Genomic DNA, 18,229 nt, shown 5'->3' on the forward strand with positions numbered 1-18,229 from the left:
TAGGGCTGGACACGTGTAATACATGGAAAAATAGAACATGCTGCCTTTTTTATATGCAATGAAAAAAACGCTAGCGTGAGTGGAACATGCGAAAATCAATGTATTTGAATAGCTGCGATGTACCGCGTACTACACGCAATTCAAATACATTCATGTGAATGAGCCCTGACTGTGCGAGTGGTTATGTGTGTGTGGGGGGGATATCGTAGCATGTTCTCTCTGGGCGCCTTACCCATTGTTTCAAATGGGACCTTGAGAGACATTGCACTGCACTTGCATTCTGTGCGATATTTCCCATTGGAGCCAATAGCAAACACTTGCGCAAGACTCGCAATTCCACAGAAGCAATGCGATTTTTAATCAAACACGTTTCGTATTGCTGTAAAAAAAATGGCACGCTGGCAAGCGCGGGCGCCCGTGTGAATGTAGCCTGGTACGGAAATGTATTCCCACTGCTCTCATCCTTAGCTGCAAAGGGAGTAACAGTTTTGGGGACCTTTCACGCAGAACGGAATAGACCGCACAGCGCACCACAACATGCTGTAAATTCTGCTCCAAAAGGCGCAGGCTGCCTGTGGATTTTGATGTGGTATTTTAAAATGGCTTAAAGCCTGCCTGGTTACAAAGGGTTATTTCTATGCTAAGTAACCAAATTGCTATTCAGGGCTTTGGAAAAGCTGGGTGTCCACCCATGTGGTAGCTATTATGGCGTCCCTATTGTCCACCACCTTAACAGGGCTTTTAACCATTTCATAAAGGAAGCCACGCATCACTAGAGGAGACTGAACAGCTACAAGTTCACACATCTCACTGACGTCGCCTTTATTGTAGCAATTAGTGAACTGGGCATATTCCTTAGAAGCTAGTGTCCGTTTACAATAAAGTTCTTTATGAATTGAAGGGGTAAAAAAAAACACATTTGGGCAGCTTCTCTGAATCGAGGCTTGGATTTCACCAGGCCCATCGCTAGCTACGGAAGCCGGGAAGGATGTGGCTTGGACCTCTGCGGCCTCCGTTGCTGCCGTGTGCGGTTCCAGGGGAAACGGCGACGGGAAGAGCGTGTTCCGGGCGGAGGTGACTATAGCCTGCGGGGCGTATAGAAAGCTCTATAGTCGGTTCCTCCATGTAATATACTACGAGCAGTCCTGCGGTATTCCTGTAATAAGTAGAATTGATGTGGCACACATTAGCACTTGTGCACTACAACTCCTATCATGCTGCCTGGTAGGGTGTGCTTGGACTTGTAGTGCTACAGCAGACTTCAGCCTTTCAAAGGAATACAACTTGAAGGTGTGAAATCTGCTGTACATCTGCCCCAAACTCTGCTGTAAAACAGCGACGTGTGAACGCAGCCGTAGGGTTTGTCTACACAGGGCGGCTCTGCTGCGGAGTGTCCACGGAGGACGATATAGGGCAGAGCCATGGTGCAAATTCTGCATCAGAAATCGCACCTTTTGGTGTAGAACTCACCCCCCATTTCAAGAGATGCGATACGTACCGAAAATCTGTTGCTAAAATCGACATGACTGTAGATCACAATTGCGCACGGCCTCTCCATCTCCGCAGCGTGGGGATGAGATTTTTAAAGTCTCTTCCGCTTTGCTGCTTCTATAAATAATAATCTAGGCTTTCTGTGCGGAGGGTCTGCAGCAATCCAACCTATGCGCCCAGGCGCTGCGTATGTGCCTCAGCGTTCTATTACTTTTTGCGCCTGCAAGTCGTGTTTATTTGTGAGTGGCAAACAAAGACGCACCAATTGAAATGGCTAATTAATCTTATGAGTCCCTCGTGTTCTTTTCACAGATCTGCTAGCGTATTCTGTGCATATATGTGCATCCCCATTGACTTCTATGGAGAGTTTGGGTGCGCAAATGTGCATGAAAATAGAGCATACTGCGTTGTTGTGTTTTTTTTTCTTGTTTATTTTTTTTTGCGCCACCAAAATGCGCAGGGTAAATATGTGAATGTGTGCATTGAAATCGATGGGTTCTATTCTTTGCGCATTGCTTGCGCCCGTGTGAAGGTGACTTAAGACTGCTCTTTTTAAAAGTAACGCATCTGTTTTTTTTTCTCCCCCCACAGGGTAATGATGAGCGACATCCGCCATTCTCTCCTGCGCCGTGATGCTCTAAGCGCAGCCAAGGAGGTGCTGTACCACCTGGATATCTATTTTAGCAGCCAGCTCCAGAATGCCCCCGTGCCAATGGTGGAGAAGGGGCCGATTGAGTTGCTTGAAGAGTTTATCTTCCAAATTCCCAAAGATCGGGGATCCCACAGCAAGGTGTGCATTGTTTCTGCCTGCTCGTCGCATTGTATCAGCGCAGTCAGTTGCATGAAGTTTTGTAGTGATGTCTCGTGACTAGTCGCCATTCGTGGCGCAGCACTGTGAGCGGCGAGATGTGATCCTGCGAGATGTATGGAAAATGATGGTAGACGTGCGATAGTAACACATCTAGGACTGGCTTAAGAAAGCGTCACTTTGTTCCATGATCTATTAGTGTAGATCGCCCTGCTTCAAGCATGGTGCTGGGGAAAGTAAAAAGCTATGCAACTGGAAAGCTGTGTTGTTTGGGTTTTTTTTTCCCCATCTTTGTTTTTTCCCACCACCCCTCCCTTTCAAAAAATCATAACTCCTTTATTTATCCATCGCTGTCGCTGTATGAGGGCTTGTTTTTTGCGGGACGAGTTGTAGTTTTCAATGGTGCTATTTAATGTACCATATAATGTACTGAAAAACTTTAAAAAAATTCGAAGTGGAGTAAAATGAAAAAAACACGACATTCCTCCATCTTTCAGTGCGTCCTGTTTCTATGGCGCACAAACTGCAACAAAAACGACATGATAGCTTTATCCTATGGGTCAGTACGATTACTACGATACCAAACTTGTATAGGTTTTTCTTTGTTTGCTGTACTACTTTTATTTTATTTTTTTCAAAGAAACATTTTAAAGATATTTTCTGCGCGCAATAACGTTTTTTATTTTTCCATCGACATAGTTGTGAGTGCACATTTTTGTGGGATGTCCTGTAGTTTACGTTGGTACCATTTTGGAATACATATGACTTTTTATTATAAATATGGCAAAAGGGGGGTGATTTAAACTTTTATAACGTTTTTTTTTTCTTTTCACAATTAGTAAAACTTTATTGATCTTATTTTTTCTTTCTTTTTTTTAAATTTCTCCTAGGGGACCATAACTAGCAATGTTTTGATCGCTCCTGCAGTATGATGTAATGCATTACATTATACTGCGATCGAGAGGAAGTCTATCAAGCCACCCCACGCATATATCTATATTCCACAACACTTCTGCTCGATTCACAACCTTATTGGTTGTTTGAGTTTGCCGATTAACAGTGATTGGTTGTTTGAGTTGGCCGATTCACAGTGATTGGTTGTTTGTGTTGAATCGAGCAGAAGTGTTGTGGAATATAAATACATGCCCACCCCACGGGGATGGCTTGATAGGCAGTCTGCTAAGAACTTCAGAAGGCCTCTGGCTGCCATAACATCTCATTGCCGGGGGGCCGTACTGCACCCCCGAACATTGTTCTGTGGATTTAAATGCCGCTGTCAGAATTGATAATGGCATTTCAAGGGTTAATAGTGCTGATCAGCCGCACGGCTGATTGCAGCTATTGTCCGCGGGTGTCAGCTATAATCAACAGCTGGTGCCCGCGCTGAATGAAGCGAGGTCGCCCCGCAATCTCCCTTCCTACATAGCCCCAAGCTCTAGGACGTAACTGTACATCCTGTAGCGTTAAGGGGTTAAAGAAGCCTGTGCCAAGATGGCATTCTCAAAGGGATTGTGCATCCTTTAACACTGAGCGACCCATTAGGTGCAGATGCCCGATAGGTCGTCCCAGCAATAATCGTTACTGTGATCTCTCCAGCTGCCCACCTCCATTCACAGTAAACAGGCAGTCACTTATAGTTGGATGACTGCCTGTTTACACAGGGCGTGATATCATTCAGTTTAATTGCAAGCAGAAAATGCATGACAATGACATTCACTTGTGCATATATTTACACTGAATGATAATCATTCAGATTCTCGTTGAATGCGGGAATCTGAACGATTTATCAGCCCATGTAAAAGAGAACTAAGGGTACTTCTTACAAGGGACTTTCGTCGGACGCTTAAGTACCTGACAGTCCTCCAAAAATCACTCCTGCACTTTTACACAGGAGCGATGATCGCTGACTTATGGAAGCAGAGTGCATCAGAGATCTCTTCTGGCCACTCGCTTCCTTTCAAAGTAAATAGACAGTCGTTCATAGCTGAATGACTGCCTGTACGCATAGTCGACAGTTGCTTGGTTTTTAGGTGAGCTGAAAACCAAGCAACTCCGACAAATGAGTGATTCTTGCTCACCTGTCCTGTCAGGTCCCATGTTTACAGGGGCCAGCAGTCGCTTGTAATTGCTCTTTTGAGCGATTTACTCGGGCAATTATGTATAAAAGTATCCTTGAGGACAGTCCAAGAGCCATCTGGAATTTCGATTAGACTTCAACAGTAAACAAGTCTAAAAAGTAAGACAACAGCAGCAACTCTGGCTGTGTTATGAGCGCCCGCAGTCCATACGTTACAGTTCTGCATACCAGTATGGCACATAATTATATATGGGACCCTTACAATTGGTTTTGACCTGTTGCTTCTTCTCTTTTCAGCGACTCACAGCCATGCAAGAACTGCAGCTGCTGGAGATCCTTTGCAACTACTTCCAAGACCAAACCAAGGAGCCAGTCCGCCAGGTCATCTTCTCCTCGCTGTTCAGTCCGCAGGGTAGTAAAGCAGATGAGCAGCGTATGGCTCTCCTAGGAAAGCTGACATCCATGGCAGTGGCAGTATGCAGGTTGCCGGTGCTGGAATGTGCTGCATCGTGGCTCCAGGTACAAATCTGTTAAGACGGTATTTGTAAAGAGGAAATTTAAACCTTATTAGCTTGGAGTTCCCTTTTAACATACAATCTTCATAAGACTTTAAAGGGGTTTTCCAGGACTTTTGGGATTTTTTTTTTACTCTTGGTGACCTATCCTTAAAGGGGTTGTCCCGCGCCAAAACGTTTTTTTTTTTTATTCAATAGGCCCCCCGTTCGGCACGAGACAAACCCAATGCATGTGTTAAAAAAAACAAACCGTTTAGTACTTACCCGAATCCCCGCGCTGCGGTGACTTCTTCCTTACCTTACCAAGATGGCCACCGGGATCTTCACCCACGATGCACCGCGGGTCTTCTCCCATGGTGCACCGTGGGCTCTGTGCGGTCCATTGCCGATTCCAGCCTCCTGATTGGCTGGAATCGGCACACGTGACGGGGCGAAGCTACGAGGACCAGCTCTCCGGCACGAGCGGCCCCATTCACCAGGGAGAAGACCGGACTGCGCAAGCGCGTCTAATCGGGCGATTAGACGCTGAAATTAGACGGCACCATGGAGACGAGGACGCTAGCAACGGAACAGGTAAGTGAATAACTTCTGTATGGCTCATAATTAATGCACGATGTACATTACAAAGTGCATTAATATGGCCATACAGAAGTGTATACCCCCACTTTGTTTCGCGGGACAACCCCTTTAAGTCAGGTCACCAGTAGATGTTTGTTAGGGTTCATAGTTTGGGATCCTCGACGATCAGCTAGTATTTCCGATGCCGTCTATCGCTACAGACAGCAGGTTGCGCTGACAATAGCGCAGCTTCTTGTGTTGGTATTGCAGGTGTAGCTCCGACTGAATTCAATGAGGACTGTTCCTGCAATACCATTGCTACTGATAGAAGTGGTATATTTCTGGTGCAGAATTGCATGGCCATCCAGATCTAGAGTTTCAAATGCTTATAGTTTTCAATATCCCTGCTTGCTGTAAGTGAACGGGAACACCCAAGCAGGTAAAGTTGCATAATATTTTACATTGGCTTCCAATTCCATCTTCACCATTCTTCTATTTCTTGTAACGCAGCGCACTCCTGCCGTGTATTGTGTACGTTTGGCCAAGGCTTTGGTGGGCGACTACTGTGGTTTAGTTCCAGGCTCTATACAGACCCTTAAACAAATCTTTAATGTCAGCCCACGCTTTTGTTGCCAGTTCATCACTGCTGTTGCTGCACTATACGATATGTCTACAGGTAAGCAGTATCCTATCTGGGTTAGTGTATAGTCTGCATTCACATGATGGGAAAAACGTCTACTGAACCCTCTGCCTTTTCTAAATCTTTCAGAGGAGCTGATTCCCCCTCATGATCTCCTGGAAATGATTGTATCTTGGATATTCGAGGACCCTCGTCTCATTCTGATCACTTTCCTTAACACCCCTATTACGGCCAACCTGCCTATTGGTTACTTGGACTTCTCCCCATTGATGGGATTGGTGCGGTGGTGTGTTATAGCCCCTCTGGCCTATAGACGCAAGCAAAAAGCAGCTGGTGGTGGTCCTGTGGTGGAAGAGCAGAACCTTTACTCTAAGCTCCATCTGAGTGTCCTGCAAGGCCTCATGGTCCTTCAGACGCACCTGACGGAGAAAAGTCTGTATGGGCGCTTAGCGCTTATCCTGTTTGACCAGCTTGTGCCTCTGGTTGAAGAGTTGGGACAACTCTGCGAGGAACTTAACCCGCTGAATGCTGAACAAGAGATGGAACTGGCTTTAGATCGGCTGGCACAAGCATTGCAAGTCTCCATGGCAACTGGAGCATTACTTTGCACCCGGGGTACGTTTTGGAACATATATATCTGGGCCTAGTATGGCATGGGTTTCATGGCAGAGAAGGGCACTGCTGCCAGCACCGTTACACATCGTAAGCTAAGGTGCCACAATGCAGCTGTTACTTTCCATGCCCAAAACTATGGAGTCTTCTGCCAGACCTGCAGGAACCATGGAGCCATATATTGGATAGGAATAGTGAAGTAACAGTGCCACATTATTTCCGCTTCTGTAAAGTAAACATTTGCGCCAAGAGGGTTCTAATGCATGTCCGTAGCTTGGGACCAATGTTGTTTTACAGGCTAGATGGTAGTTAATTGATACGGCTAACGTGGTCACGCTTTTTGCAGTTTCTTTATACCTGATTTTGCAGCACCTTTAAGTGTGTACTGACGATGGCCTAAAGGCTCTTTTAGGACACAACGAGAACCTCCTGATTCTCGTTTGCCCGAGTGAGCTGGGGACTTCATCGCCAGCTCATTTGCGCTCGTGCAGCTTGTTTAGACCCAGCAGTTACCGCTCTCATTCACTTCTCGTTTAGGGTTTCACATTCCTATGCTGCTGTTCCATCTTCTTAATTTGCACATTCCTATGTGAAACACGGAACAATCACAGTTTAAACTGCACGAGCCGGCGCTGATTTCTATGCCAGCTGGACCTAAACGACGACCCTGAGAACCTCACGATTGTTTTGTCTAGTCATTTGCTTGCACTAAAATGGAACAATAATCATTTACTGTAAACGCAAGAGTGAATTCACATAATATTTTTTGGGGAATTATGCCGTTTTGATTATACCATTTTTTTGCAAAGACATTTTTTTTTGGCTTTTTTTTTTCCCCCTCAGTAAAGTGCATTCTGTTTTGGTGTATTTCTTTTTAAAACACCTCTTACTTGTGAAGGTTGTTCTTTTTTGATGAGATGCTGCTCTGTTGCTGAGGCTGTAGTCACTTGTTTTTATGATTTGTTTTTCTTTTTTTATGGAAAGACAACCGTTTGTTGCAGCAGGGAGTTTTGGCTATTGGTCAGTAGTTTTTTTTTTTTTTTTTTTGTTTCTTCTTATCCTTTTTTGGGGGGGGGGGGGGGTAGAGTGGAGTCCATTGCATGTTTCTAGGTATGGCAATTTAAATTTTTTTTTTTTACTTATTCTTCCTCTGGCATTTCCCCATAAACTTTAGTATAGGAAAAAAAAGTGTGTATTAAAAAGAAAAACAAATGCTACCAGAAGGAGCTCGTATAAAGTAAATGAAAGTCATGATGTTCTTTACAAGCCTCTTTAAAATATGACATAAAAGAAAAATATGTGCAATGGAAACCTCATAGAACAGAACAAGTTGTAGGAGCTAATATAACCTTCATGCTCACGGGAAGTGCAGGTGTTTTAAGGTTAGAAAAATGACCTGATTTAACCCAGTAAATATACTGCAAGATCAAATGTGATGTCAAGTTTTAACGTTCATTGCTTTTTTTTTGTTTTGTTTTTTTTCCCCCCTGCAGATGACCTGAGAACCCTTTGCGCAAGACTTCCCCATAACAAGTGAGTACTTCATGGGGTCCTTTTGTTGACTAGTGCTTGGTGTTGGGGACTAGAGTGGAAGAAACTTACAGCTTGTTCTGGGTGGGTGGTTTTCTACTGGTGTATATATTATTTAGTCCATCCTTGGTATACAGGAGGACAGTCCTGGCACCCTTGATGTACTGTAGAACACAAGGCATGGCGGCCATAACAGAGAGGGGAAACCGTAGGGGGCTGTCCGCACTCTTGTGAATGTTCCTACTGATATGTATGTGTATTCTGTCTTTACAGGAAACCGTATACTCATTTAACGCCTAACCTTTTTTTTCTTTCCCTTTCAGCTTAATGCAATTAGTGGTGTCTGGTCCAGTGCAACCGCAGCCTGCCCATCCGTCTCTCACGCCCGCATACTACCCTCACATTCATACACCACCACTGGGTTACCCCACACTCCCGGCTCATGCAGCGTTACCTACACATGCAGCGTTGCCTACACATACAGCATTACCCACTCATGCTGCTCTTCCTACACACACAGCCATTCCTACTCATACTCCCATACCTGCTCATGCAGCATTGCCCACTCATACAGCTCTCCCTACACATCCTGCCTTGCCTGCCCACGCCGCACTGCCAGCACACCCTGCACTACCAGGACATCCTGTACAGACATTCATGCCTGGCATGACCTTTCCTTTTCGACCAATGCGTTGATTATCTCTACAATATCCTAGAGATGGACTCTTTGTCACGGAGATCAGCCGGTAATGGATATACTTCAGGGATAAGCCTACCTATCGGGACAGCATCACACGTAGAGGCACTCCAGGCTGCTTGGTTACAGTATCCCAGGGACAGTCACGGGTCCATTGTTTAAATCATATTCTCACTGGATTGTAGTGAGAGGGTCAATGTCATTCACGTTTTTTAATATAGGAGGGGGGAGGGAGACATTGTTTGTAGAGCAGGGGTTTGCTCTTGTTTCAGAAAGAGTTGTAGTTCCTCAGGAGCTGGAGAGCCACATGTTGCAGATCACTGGCTTAGCACGAGCATTTGATCCACTAGAGTAAAGCCTCGTGTCCACGGGGTTAAAATCCGCAGAGTTTTTCCCGCACGCGGATCCGCGCCTATAGGGATGCATTGGACACCCGAAGGTAGGTAAATACCTGTGGGTGTCATTTTTCCCTTCAGGCGCGGATCCGCGTGCAGGAAAAACTCCGGACATGCTCCATTTTAGTGCGGGTCTCCCGCGGGGACGGCTCCCGCAGGCTTCTATGGAAGCCGTCCGGATCCGCGGAACACCCGTACCATAATTAAAACTCACCTGTCCTGGACACTGCAGGTTTCCCATCCTTCCCAGCCAGATCTTCTTTCTTCGGCCCAGCGCATGCGCTCGGCACGCTGCCTGCGTGCCGAGCACATCCGCCAGGCCGAAAAAAGAAGATCCGTCCGGGAAGGAAGAAAGAACCGCAGCGTCGGGAGAGGTGAGTTTATTCTTAATTTTTTGGCGGGGCAGGAGGGACCCGCTGTGGATCCTCCATGAAGAATCCGCGGCGGGCCTGATTTTTTCCCCTGTGGACATGAGGCCTAAAGGTACCTTTACATGGAATGACTATCTTTCTGTGTTTTTGCAAAGGAGCGATAGTCTGCAGAAAATGGAGGCGGAGCGGCCAGAGATCTCTTCTAGCCACCTACCTTCATTCACTGCAAACAGCCAGTCGCTCAAACATTGAGCAACCCTTGCTTACACTGAGCAAGAAGTCTCTCGGTAGTCGTTACGTTTCAGTGAGCTTAAAAGGAACAACTAGCAACTACTGAGTGACTTCTTGCTCAGTGTCTTGTCGGGGACCATGTGAACAGCCAACAGTCACCCGTCACCGAATATTTAGGGGACTGTCAGCCAGTGTAAAAGTACTTTTAGGCTGTAATTGCGCACTTTTTTGTGCAGCTTTTTAAACCCAAGCCAGGTATGAATTCAAAAGGAACAGGAAATACAAAGAAAAGTCTTAAAGGGGTATTTCGGTGACTCAGAGTGAAAGTTTTACGCTTGATAAGGCGATAACATGTAAATTTGCAATTAATATTATTACTTGTTTACAATGCTGCAGTGATATGGCTTTTACTGTGCTCTCCCCCTGCTTAGTTCTCCATTAGTATCCAATGGATATGTCCTGTATGCTCTTTTACTGGTCGGGCATGCTCAGTGATGACATGCTGTAATGATGACACAGTTTGCACAGTCGTAAATATGTACTCATTAGTAGCTGGCAGTGGGGCATTGTGGGAGATGTAGTTTCTCCACTCCCGGTAACCATTTTAAATAACAGGGAAATCTGAAGCTGTCTAGAAAGCGGCAGTGGCGCAAGGCGGCAGAAACTGGAGTTCAGTTTAATGATTTAGATGGTTTTTGGAATAATGGCAATAAGTGGAAATGTTGGGGAGATGTTGAAAATTTTGCCCAGTCTCCGGAATACCCCTTTAAGCTTCCTGCTGTATCCACTTCTGCCTTTTTTGCAAAAAATACTACATCCGTAACTGCATATGTGAATCCGGCATTACAGCGGGTACCCAGTCTGGGCACAAGCTGTGCAAACAGATGTAGTTTGTTTTACATCATGCGGTATCATGTGCCGTGCTTGGCCTTGGGTGAGCTCTCTGATTTTGTGCACAGAAAGGAGCAAAGCCACAAAGTTGTCAATGGGTTAAATGTGTCTACTTCATGGGCTTGTCCAAGACCAAAAGCAGTCTTTATTCCTGTGATTAGGTCACATGGACCATCTTTGTAATAGACTTACTATGAAAATTATGCATAGTTTCCCCAATCTGGAGTAAGGTCATGTTTCTCCACTGTCTGTGTGATGTCAGCACTTCTGCTGACATCACATAGACAATCACGGTTTTGCAGCAGGGTATATGTATGTCATCAGCAGCTGTGCCACTAGCAGGGGGGCGTCCTTGCATTTGGATGAGATGTGTAGGCATCCATGTTCTTCAGTCTGCATCAGCACTTGCACAGCTGATCCAAGTGCAAAGACAGCCCACCGCTTGTAACATAGCTGCTAACGACGTTCCCATTACCCCAAGCCACAAAGGCTTATGCCAAGGTGTACGTCACACAATGCCATAAGAGCTATTTGAGCATTTTCCAAATTAGGGAAACTAGACAAGTTTTTAATAATTCAATTTCAAAGTTAGTCTGTGTGACATAGGTAGAAGAATAAAGACTGTTTTTGACAACTCCTTTAAAGTTGTTTTGTCAAGATGGAAACTTTCTGATCGTGGGGTTGCAACTGCTATGACTTCTGCTGATGACAAGAACGAGAGTACCGAAAGAAACTAAATTAAAAGAGTGGCGGTCGAGCTTGCGTTACCATTCCATTCCGTGGGTCTGCCGGAGATGGCTGAGTTCAAGCTCTTCGCAATCTCTGGCAGTCTCATTGAAATGAATGAAACAGCAACATGCATGCTCGGCCATTCCATTCATCCAAGACTATGCGGGACCCCCGTTGTCGTATTAAGTCAGGGTCTCAGCAGTCATACGTCCACGAGTCAGAAAGTTAGCCTCTATCCTGTGGATGTGGGATAACTTACTGCCTTAGCAAACTTCCTTTTAAGATCTGTTTCTAGTCATTTGTTCTTTTGAACAAAAGCAATAAAATGCTAATGATGTGATCTCCCTGGAAGAGACCCTTGCGGCTGCTTCTTGCTTACAGCAGTCATCTTTCTGATTTGGACTGGCAACCTTCTGAATAGACCTACAGTATAAGGCATCCCGCCCACTAGCGTATTTTGGGCTGTGTGCTAATCCACGGGCCTTATTATATGTCTATGAGAACATGCACATTGATGGAAAGACTCATGGTGTGTCCTATTCCTGGCGGAAAAAAAAGACAGGCCGGTGCATGTCAATGTGCTTCCTCTGCATAAATTGGACAACACTCCGACTGTGAAATCTGCTGAGGATCTGTGCCAGCAGATGTGGAATCCACTCTGCACCAAAATCCACTATGTGTGAACGCACCCTTAGGCTGGTTTTACACCAATGTACGATATGGCAGTATAAAAACAGCCACATGAACTGGTATTATACACTAATTTCTTATGAAACCTGTTACTCACCAGCCTGAAATAACACCCTGTTATATTAGAGCACTGGCCTCCAGTCTGTGTCTCTAGCTGCTGCTGCAGTAGTAAAACTTCCAGCATGCCCGGTTGGCACAGGCTGTCGGGGCATGCTAGGAGTTTTATAACAGCCGAAGAGACGCTGGGTGGAGAACACTGTAGTAGAGTATATATTGCTCCATGCAGCATTCACAGAGCACATTTGGCCTTCTGGAAGTATGCCAAGAGCGGAGACATTGTTGGATAATGTTTACTTTGAATATAAAATCTGGTCGGCTGACTGTGCCCACCACTGGATGGCATGACTCAAAGGTTTTAGTGAAATTGTAACCAAACTTTTTAAAAACTTGTGACCTGTCACATTTGAGCATTGTGGCCACTCATCTATTTCTAGCTTTGCTTGAAGCGGTGTTTGGTCTCCAGAATATGTCTATGGGTTCATACACCGCTGTCCCGATAACAGCCAAAAGCAATTGGTGGGGGATCTCCGCACCCAGACCCCCACCCATCAAAAGTTTTGACAAGTTTTTAAAAAGCTTATTACACTTTAAAGTGTCATCTGCCAGCAGGTTGTGTCACTTATGGTGCGATCTTGGGTTTGGCAGATCTCCGTTTCAGCACAGTACGCTTCAACTATCTAAACATGTGAGTTGGTGGGAGACTGAAGATCGCGGCAGTCGTTACTCGATGCCCTCCTGCATTGGCAGATCATAAAGTCCACATGGGAAAAGACCACACAACACAAGTTATAGTTAAACGGGTATTTTCTGTATTGCTGATCGGTTGGGGCGCCACTGCTCAGATCCCTGTCGATCTACTGATTCTCAAGGTGCAGGAAACAAAGTGCTCACTATAGTGCAGCGGCCAAGGTTGATATTGCAGGACCAACATGCGCCAGTGCCCTATCGTCGGTGTTAACTACAATGACAGTAGTCCTGGGAATCCTCTGTTGGTCAATAGAAAAAAATGTTAAAGTCCCAGAATGCTCCTGGGCTTTAGCTGCTTGTGACAGTGTTGCCCTAGCACAGCAGCCTGAGGTGGTGTGTAAAAGTTTCAGTATATATTAACACCTTTCATCTTGCCCAATTTTCTGAAATAAGAGTTTTCTTGTGGCTTAAACATGGCGTTAGTGTTTCATGTGTATAAAGTGGCAAGAAAGCCCATCCTCTGCTGAGGACAGGCTGGTGGCAGCAATTAACTTGATTAGGTGGCCATTTTTAAATACCCTGGTAGGAAATTTTGAGTGCATGAAGGGTGGTCTCCATTCAATAGAAATTAGCTGAGTGAAGAACGGCTACATTGAGGGTCATACACTGGATGACCCAGCACATCTGTACATGGGAATGGTGTAATGCTTAATTTCTTCTATGGGGGCGCTGCAGGAAAATTGGACACCTACTGCTGACTTCCCCACCGATCACACTTGATTGCTAGGGGAGCTTTTAAAAAAAATGGAATAGAAATGTTCACACTGTTTTTTGAAAAAGCAAAAAACCTCTTTCAGGTAAGTTCATGGGGATTCCACACTAAAATCTGAATCAAGCCTGCGTGTATTCTGCCTCCCTGTGCCATAGATTTCAAATCCATGTCATGGAAACTGCGGTGGGCAGCAACACACTAACGAGCTCCACTGACTGGGGCTATTTTGCATGTATTTCAATGGCAGCAATCTAAGCCCTGGTCCATGTCCTTGGGCAGGTTTTTGCTACGGAATCTGGAGCAGGTGTCCGCCTCCGGATTCCACAACAATAACCCTCCATAGCATGCAACTCGAAAAAAAAATTCTTAATGCACTTGAGCGGAAACTAAGTGCCATGTCCGCTCACGGATGAATAATCGCATGCTCCATTTTCCTGCAGTTCACGCACAGACTGCTTCTATTGAAGTCAATGGAAGCCGTCTGACCCCTGGTCCATCCACAATTAACATTGCGAACCGGTTGTGGATTCCACAGGAAAAGCAGTTTATTTTTGAAAAAAAATCAATCTGTATTGCAGACGTCCGACGGCGAGCCGTGCAGACCATATGCAGTTACGCAAGGTCACCCACCACGGTCATTCTGTGCAGGAACCGTACGTGCCGCGAACATGAGGCTTTAGGCTACATTTACGCAGGCGAGACTCTCGTGTGAGTTTTGCATGTTCCGAAATGCACAGAACTCGCACGAATATGGACGTCATTCTTTTGAATAGCCTTAATCACATCAGAGATTTATTTTTTTATTTTTTTTTTCTCCTCACAGTGATGAATGGAGTCAAACACATGACCAATTTTTTTTTTTTTTTTGGCCCATGGTAGTCAATGGGGCCGGTGGCAGCATTGCACCATGAACTAGGTGCAGGCCATGCAAGGTTTCACCATTGAAATAAATGGGAAACACGTCGCAATTTTCAGCCACAGCTGACAGCTGTGCTGGAGGATCTCTACTTCCCCCAAAGTGAAGTAAGCTGGTTTTGAGATAAAAATGCCTCTCATCCGCGGGGAAATCGCATGTTGGTAAGCATGATATTGGGCTGTCATTCGGCCCGATATTGCATTCCTTTCTTTGTGACGTGTTTCCCTGAAAATAAGACCCTGTCCTTTTATATAAAATTTTGCCCCAAAAGAGCCACTAGGTATTATTTTTGGGGGATATCCTATTATACTTACCTAGCAGGTCTGACACGCTTCTTGCAGTCCTCAGCCGCCCACAGACGATTGCTTCCTGGTTATGGGAGTCCTAAATCCCGCCTCCAGGAAGTAATAGCTGTGATTGGTTCTCGAGCGCTGCTCAGCCAATCAAGACAGTGCTCGATGAACCCATGGTGCTGCTCAGCCAACCAAAGCCGCACTTGATGAACCAATCACATCCATTGTGTTGTGGAGATGTGATTTATGAATTGGCCAATCAACATCACAAATCTCGCCTCCACCATGCGAAGCCTGTGATTGGCTGAGCAGGGCTCGATGAACCAATCACAGTCATCACATTGGTTCATTTGCTCAACCAAATCAAAGCCATCGCCTCCTGGAGGCGGGATTGATGAATCGCATAACCAGGAAGTGATCTTTTGTGGGAGGCCGAGGACTGCAAAAAGCTAGGGCTTATTTTTGGGGTACAGCTTATATTTCAAGCCCCATCAAACAGGGTAGGGCTTTTTTTCGGGGGTAGGTCATATTTTTGAGAAACGCGTTGGTAGCCTTAGCCTATCGTTACATGGCTCAAAAATGTGTTGGATTTTTTGGAATGGAGTTAGATGCAAAAAATCTGCAGCAGTTGCAGTACAAGCATGGTGGATGATATTTTAGAGATCCCATTCACGTGCTGTGGAGAATGTCTGTTGTGTAAATTGACCTGCGCCGCGCATTTTAAATCTGCAACATGTCTGTTCATGCTGTGGATTTTACTCTCTTCAAACGAAGAAGTGAAATTGCCGCCGAAAGCGGCTTTAAATCTGGACTGTCTGCTGTGGATTTCCTACTGCAGCAACTCCACGTTATGTGAACGTACTGTTATGCTGGATTCACACAAACTCATTTGCACAGCGTATTATGCACAAAAAATTTGCGCACGCAATACGCAGTGAATAGAATGCATTGATTTCAATTCATTCATATAAGTGTATTTGCGCAAAAAAAAAAAAAGCAACATGCTCTGTTTTGCTGCACACTTAGACTGCCTTCATACTGGGGATTCACCGCCCAATATCGCCCTCGCCATCCATGTGAAAGCCCCGTGAATGCGATGTGTGTTCATGTGAAAACAGCCTCGCATTATTACTTCAGGGATGAAGCGAATCCCCGCATTGCTTTCAATGGGGCTACGATGTGAGATCTCACAGCTAGTTAGAACACGCCACGATTCCTTCCCTGCATCGCGGTGCCATGCAGGAACACATCACGCATGTGAATGGGGTTCATATTTGTGCGTCTCGTAACATACAAATCTCGCACAATTAGCCTTCGGCTACCTCCACACCGGCAAACGCAGTATCAGGCCAAGAAAAACGCCAATGTGCGCTTTCACGCTGATGCGAGGCGGTTTTCTGGCAAAAACCCCTCCCATCCCTGCTGTGAAGTAGCGATCCTTCGGCGCGGCTTTCAGGCATGTTAGAGGATTCTTTCCAATGGGAAACCTCTCATCGCAGGCCGTGTGATGTGTTTCACTGCCCCATTGAAAACATTGGGCGATGCGTTTCGAGGGACGCGAAATCATAGAACGTGTGTATGACTATTCAAAAGAATGGGGTTCAAATTCGTGCGAAATTGGTGAGTCTCGCAATTCATAAATCTCACACGAGTTTCTCGGCCGTGGGAAACCAGCCATACGCAAGGGAAGAGCGCGTATTTAACGGATTACACTAATTGTTATTTTCAATAAATGAGAGCATGGCTGCATGTTTCGCGCACATAAATGCGCTTGTGCCGGTGTGGAACTCACACAAATATATTGGCGCACAAAAAAGTTGCGCGTGCAGGATGCAGAAAAAAGAACCCAATTCATTTCAATAGGTTCGTTCGCGGGCGAGTGTTTGGCGTGCACAATTCCGTCATGCAAAGTAATAGGCAGCGTGCTCTATTTTCCTACGCATTTGCACAGGGAAGGGACACATCTTGAACTTGTTAAACTAACGAGAACATCAGTGCGTATATTTCTTTGTGTATGTGAATTAATAAAATTTGCGCATGCTCGTGCAGCTGACCTCAGAGTGGCTTTACCTGAAGCAAGAGTCGAGCACAGAACCCCCACAGTCATCGACTATTGCTGCGGTATCTCACACACAAGGGGCGAGCGGCGGGGATCTCTTCTGGCCATCCGCCTCCATTTACTGTGAACAGGCAGTCGCTCAAAGATGAGCTGCCTGTTTACTCTGATCTCCCTCACCAGTCACTTTGTTTCTATGAGCTGAAATGAAGCGACTGGCGACTACTGAGTAACTTCTCACCCAGGAGCGTTGCTGTCCGCATTTACATCAGTTAACTATGACTAAAAATTGCGAATTTGAGTGATATATCGGATGACGGTTGTCTCATCTAGACCCACCCTTAGGCCGGCGTCACACGCAGAGGATAGAACCCGTCAATTTCAGTGGATTTGTTCACATTTTAACATTTTGCACACGCAAAAAAATTTGAACGTTTTCTATTTTTCTGTGTATTTGCGCACCAAAGGCCCCATGGAAGTCAATGGCGATGTGCAAATACGCCTGCAATATGCAAGGAGATGCGTGAAATACTGCGTAATTGTGCAGGAAGAACACATCTGGAACACATTAAGACTAATTTGCCATTTTAAGTGATGCGTCTGTTTGCCGCACGGGTGGAAAAAGTACTGTAAAATACGCCAATGCCCGCGCAAAAGAGCATTGTTTATTGCGCAAAAACAGCACGCTAATGGTCGTTTTCCACAGGACAGTCCTCTAAACAACTGCATGAGCGCTGATGAAACCGCTAAGGTCGCCAGCGCTGGTGCAGAGCGTTTACACCGGCAGAGTTAGGCACTGGACCGCGGACCGCTCGCTCAGCGCTTCACTTATATGAAGCATTTACACGGAACGAGAAGCCAGTGATAGTGGAAGTCAGTGATAATGAATAGTATATTTGCGTCCTCCTTATGGCGCATTTACACAGAATGATCAGCACTAAAATCTGTGCGTTTTAGCAAATTTTGAGCGATGATCGTTACGTGTAAATGGGCCATAAGGAGCGCACAAATATGCATACGCCTGTGTTAAGCCGGCCGTATACTTGAGGATATTGTGCAGATAGGGGTGAAATCCGTTATATTTAGGAATCTGCATGGCAGATCACCTTCCGTGCGGATATCTTCTGCCGCTGGCGGATGACAGTTTTTCCGCTTACATTACACTGTAATCCGCTGTACGTTTTCCATCGGCATCTGCGCAGCATTTCCA

General features: G+C 45.6%; 1 protein-coding gene across 1 annotated transcript; it reads left to right on the forward strand.

Moving 5' to 3' along the window:
* The first annotated feature begins 954 nt into the window (after positions 1-954).
* On the forward strand, positions 955-9,593 carry INTS15 (integrator complex subunit 15). The gene is made up of 7 exons (XM_066576426.1): positions 955-1,074; positions 2,083-2,281; positions 4,674-4,895; positions 5,960-6,125; positions 6,219-6,704; positions 8,195-8,234; positions 8,555-9,593. The coding sequence occupies exons 1-7, from the start codon at positions 989-991 to the stop codon at positions 8,925-8,927; spliced, it is 1,572 nt and encodes a 523-aa protein (XP_066432523.1). The 5' UTR covers positions 955-988; the 3' UTR covers positions 8,928-9,593.
* Positions 9,594-18,229: the final 8,636 nt, after the last annotated feature.

This window comes from Eleutherodactylus coqui, chromosome 8, assembly GCF_035609145.1.
Source record: "Eleutherodactylus coqui strain aEleCoq1 chromosome 8, aEleCoq1.hap1, whole genome shotgun sequence".
Taxonomy (NCBI): Eukaryota; Metazoa; Chordata; class Amphibia; order Anura; family Eleutherodactylidae; genus Eleutherodactylus; species Eleutherodactylus coqui.

What these genes read in the sequence shown, in the direction of transcription:
- INTS15 (XM_066576426.1), top strand. Translation starts at nt 989, where the DNA reads ATGTGGCTTGGACCTCTGCGGCCTCCGTTGCTGCCGTGTGCGGTTCCA. An exon ending in GTGCTGCATCGTGGCTCCAG is followed by an intron (nt 4,896 to 5,959) that starts GTACAAATCTGT and finishes CTTGTAACGCAG; the next exon opens with CGCACTCCTGCCGTGTATTG. An exon ending in GCAAGACTTCCCCATAACAA is followed by an intron (nt 8,235 to 8,554) that starts GTGAGTACTTCA and finishes TTTCCCTTTCAG; the next exon opens with CTTAATGCAATTAGTGGTGT.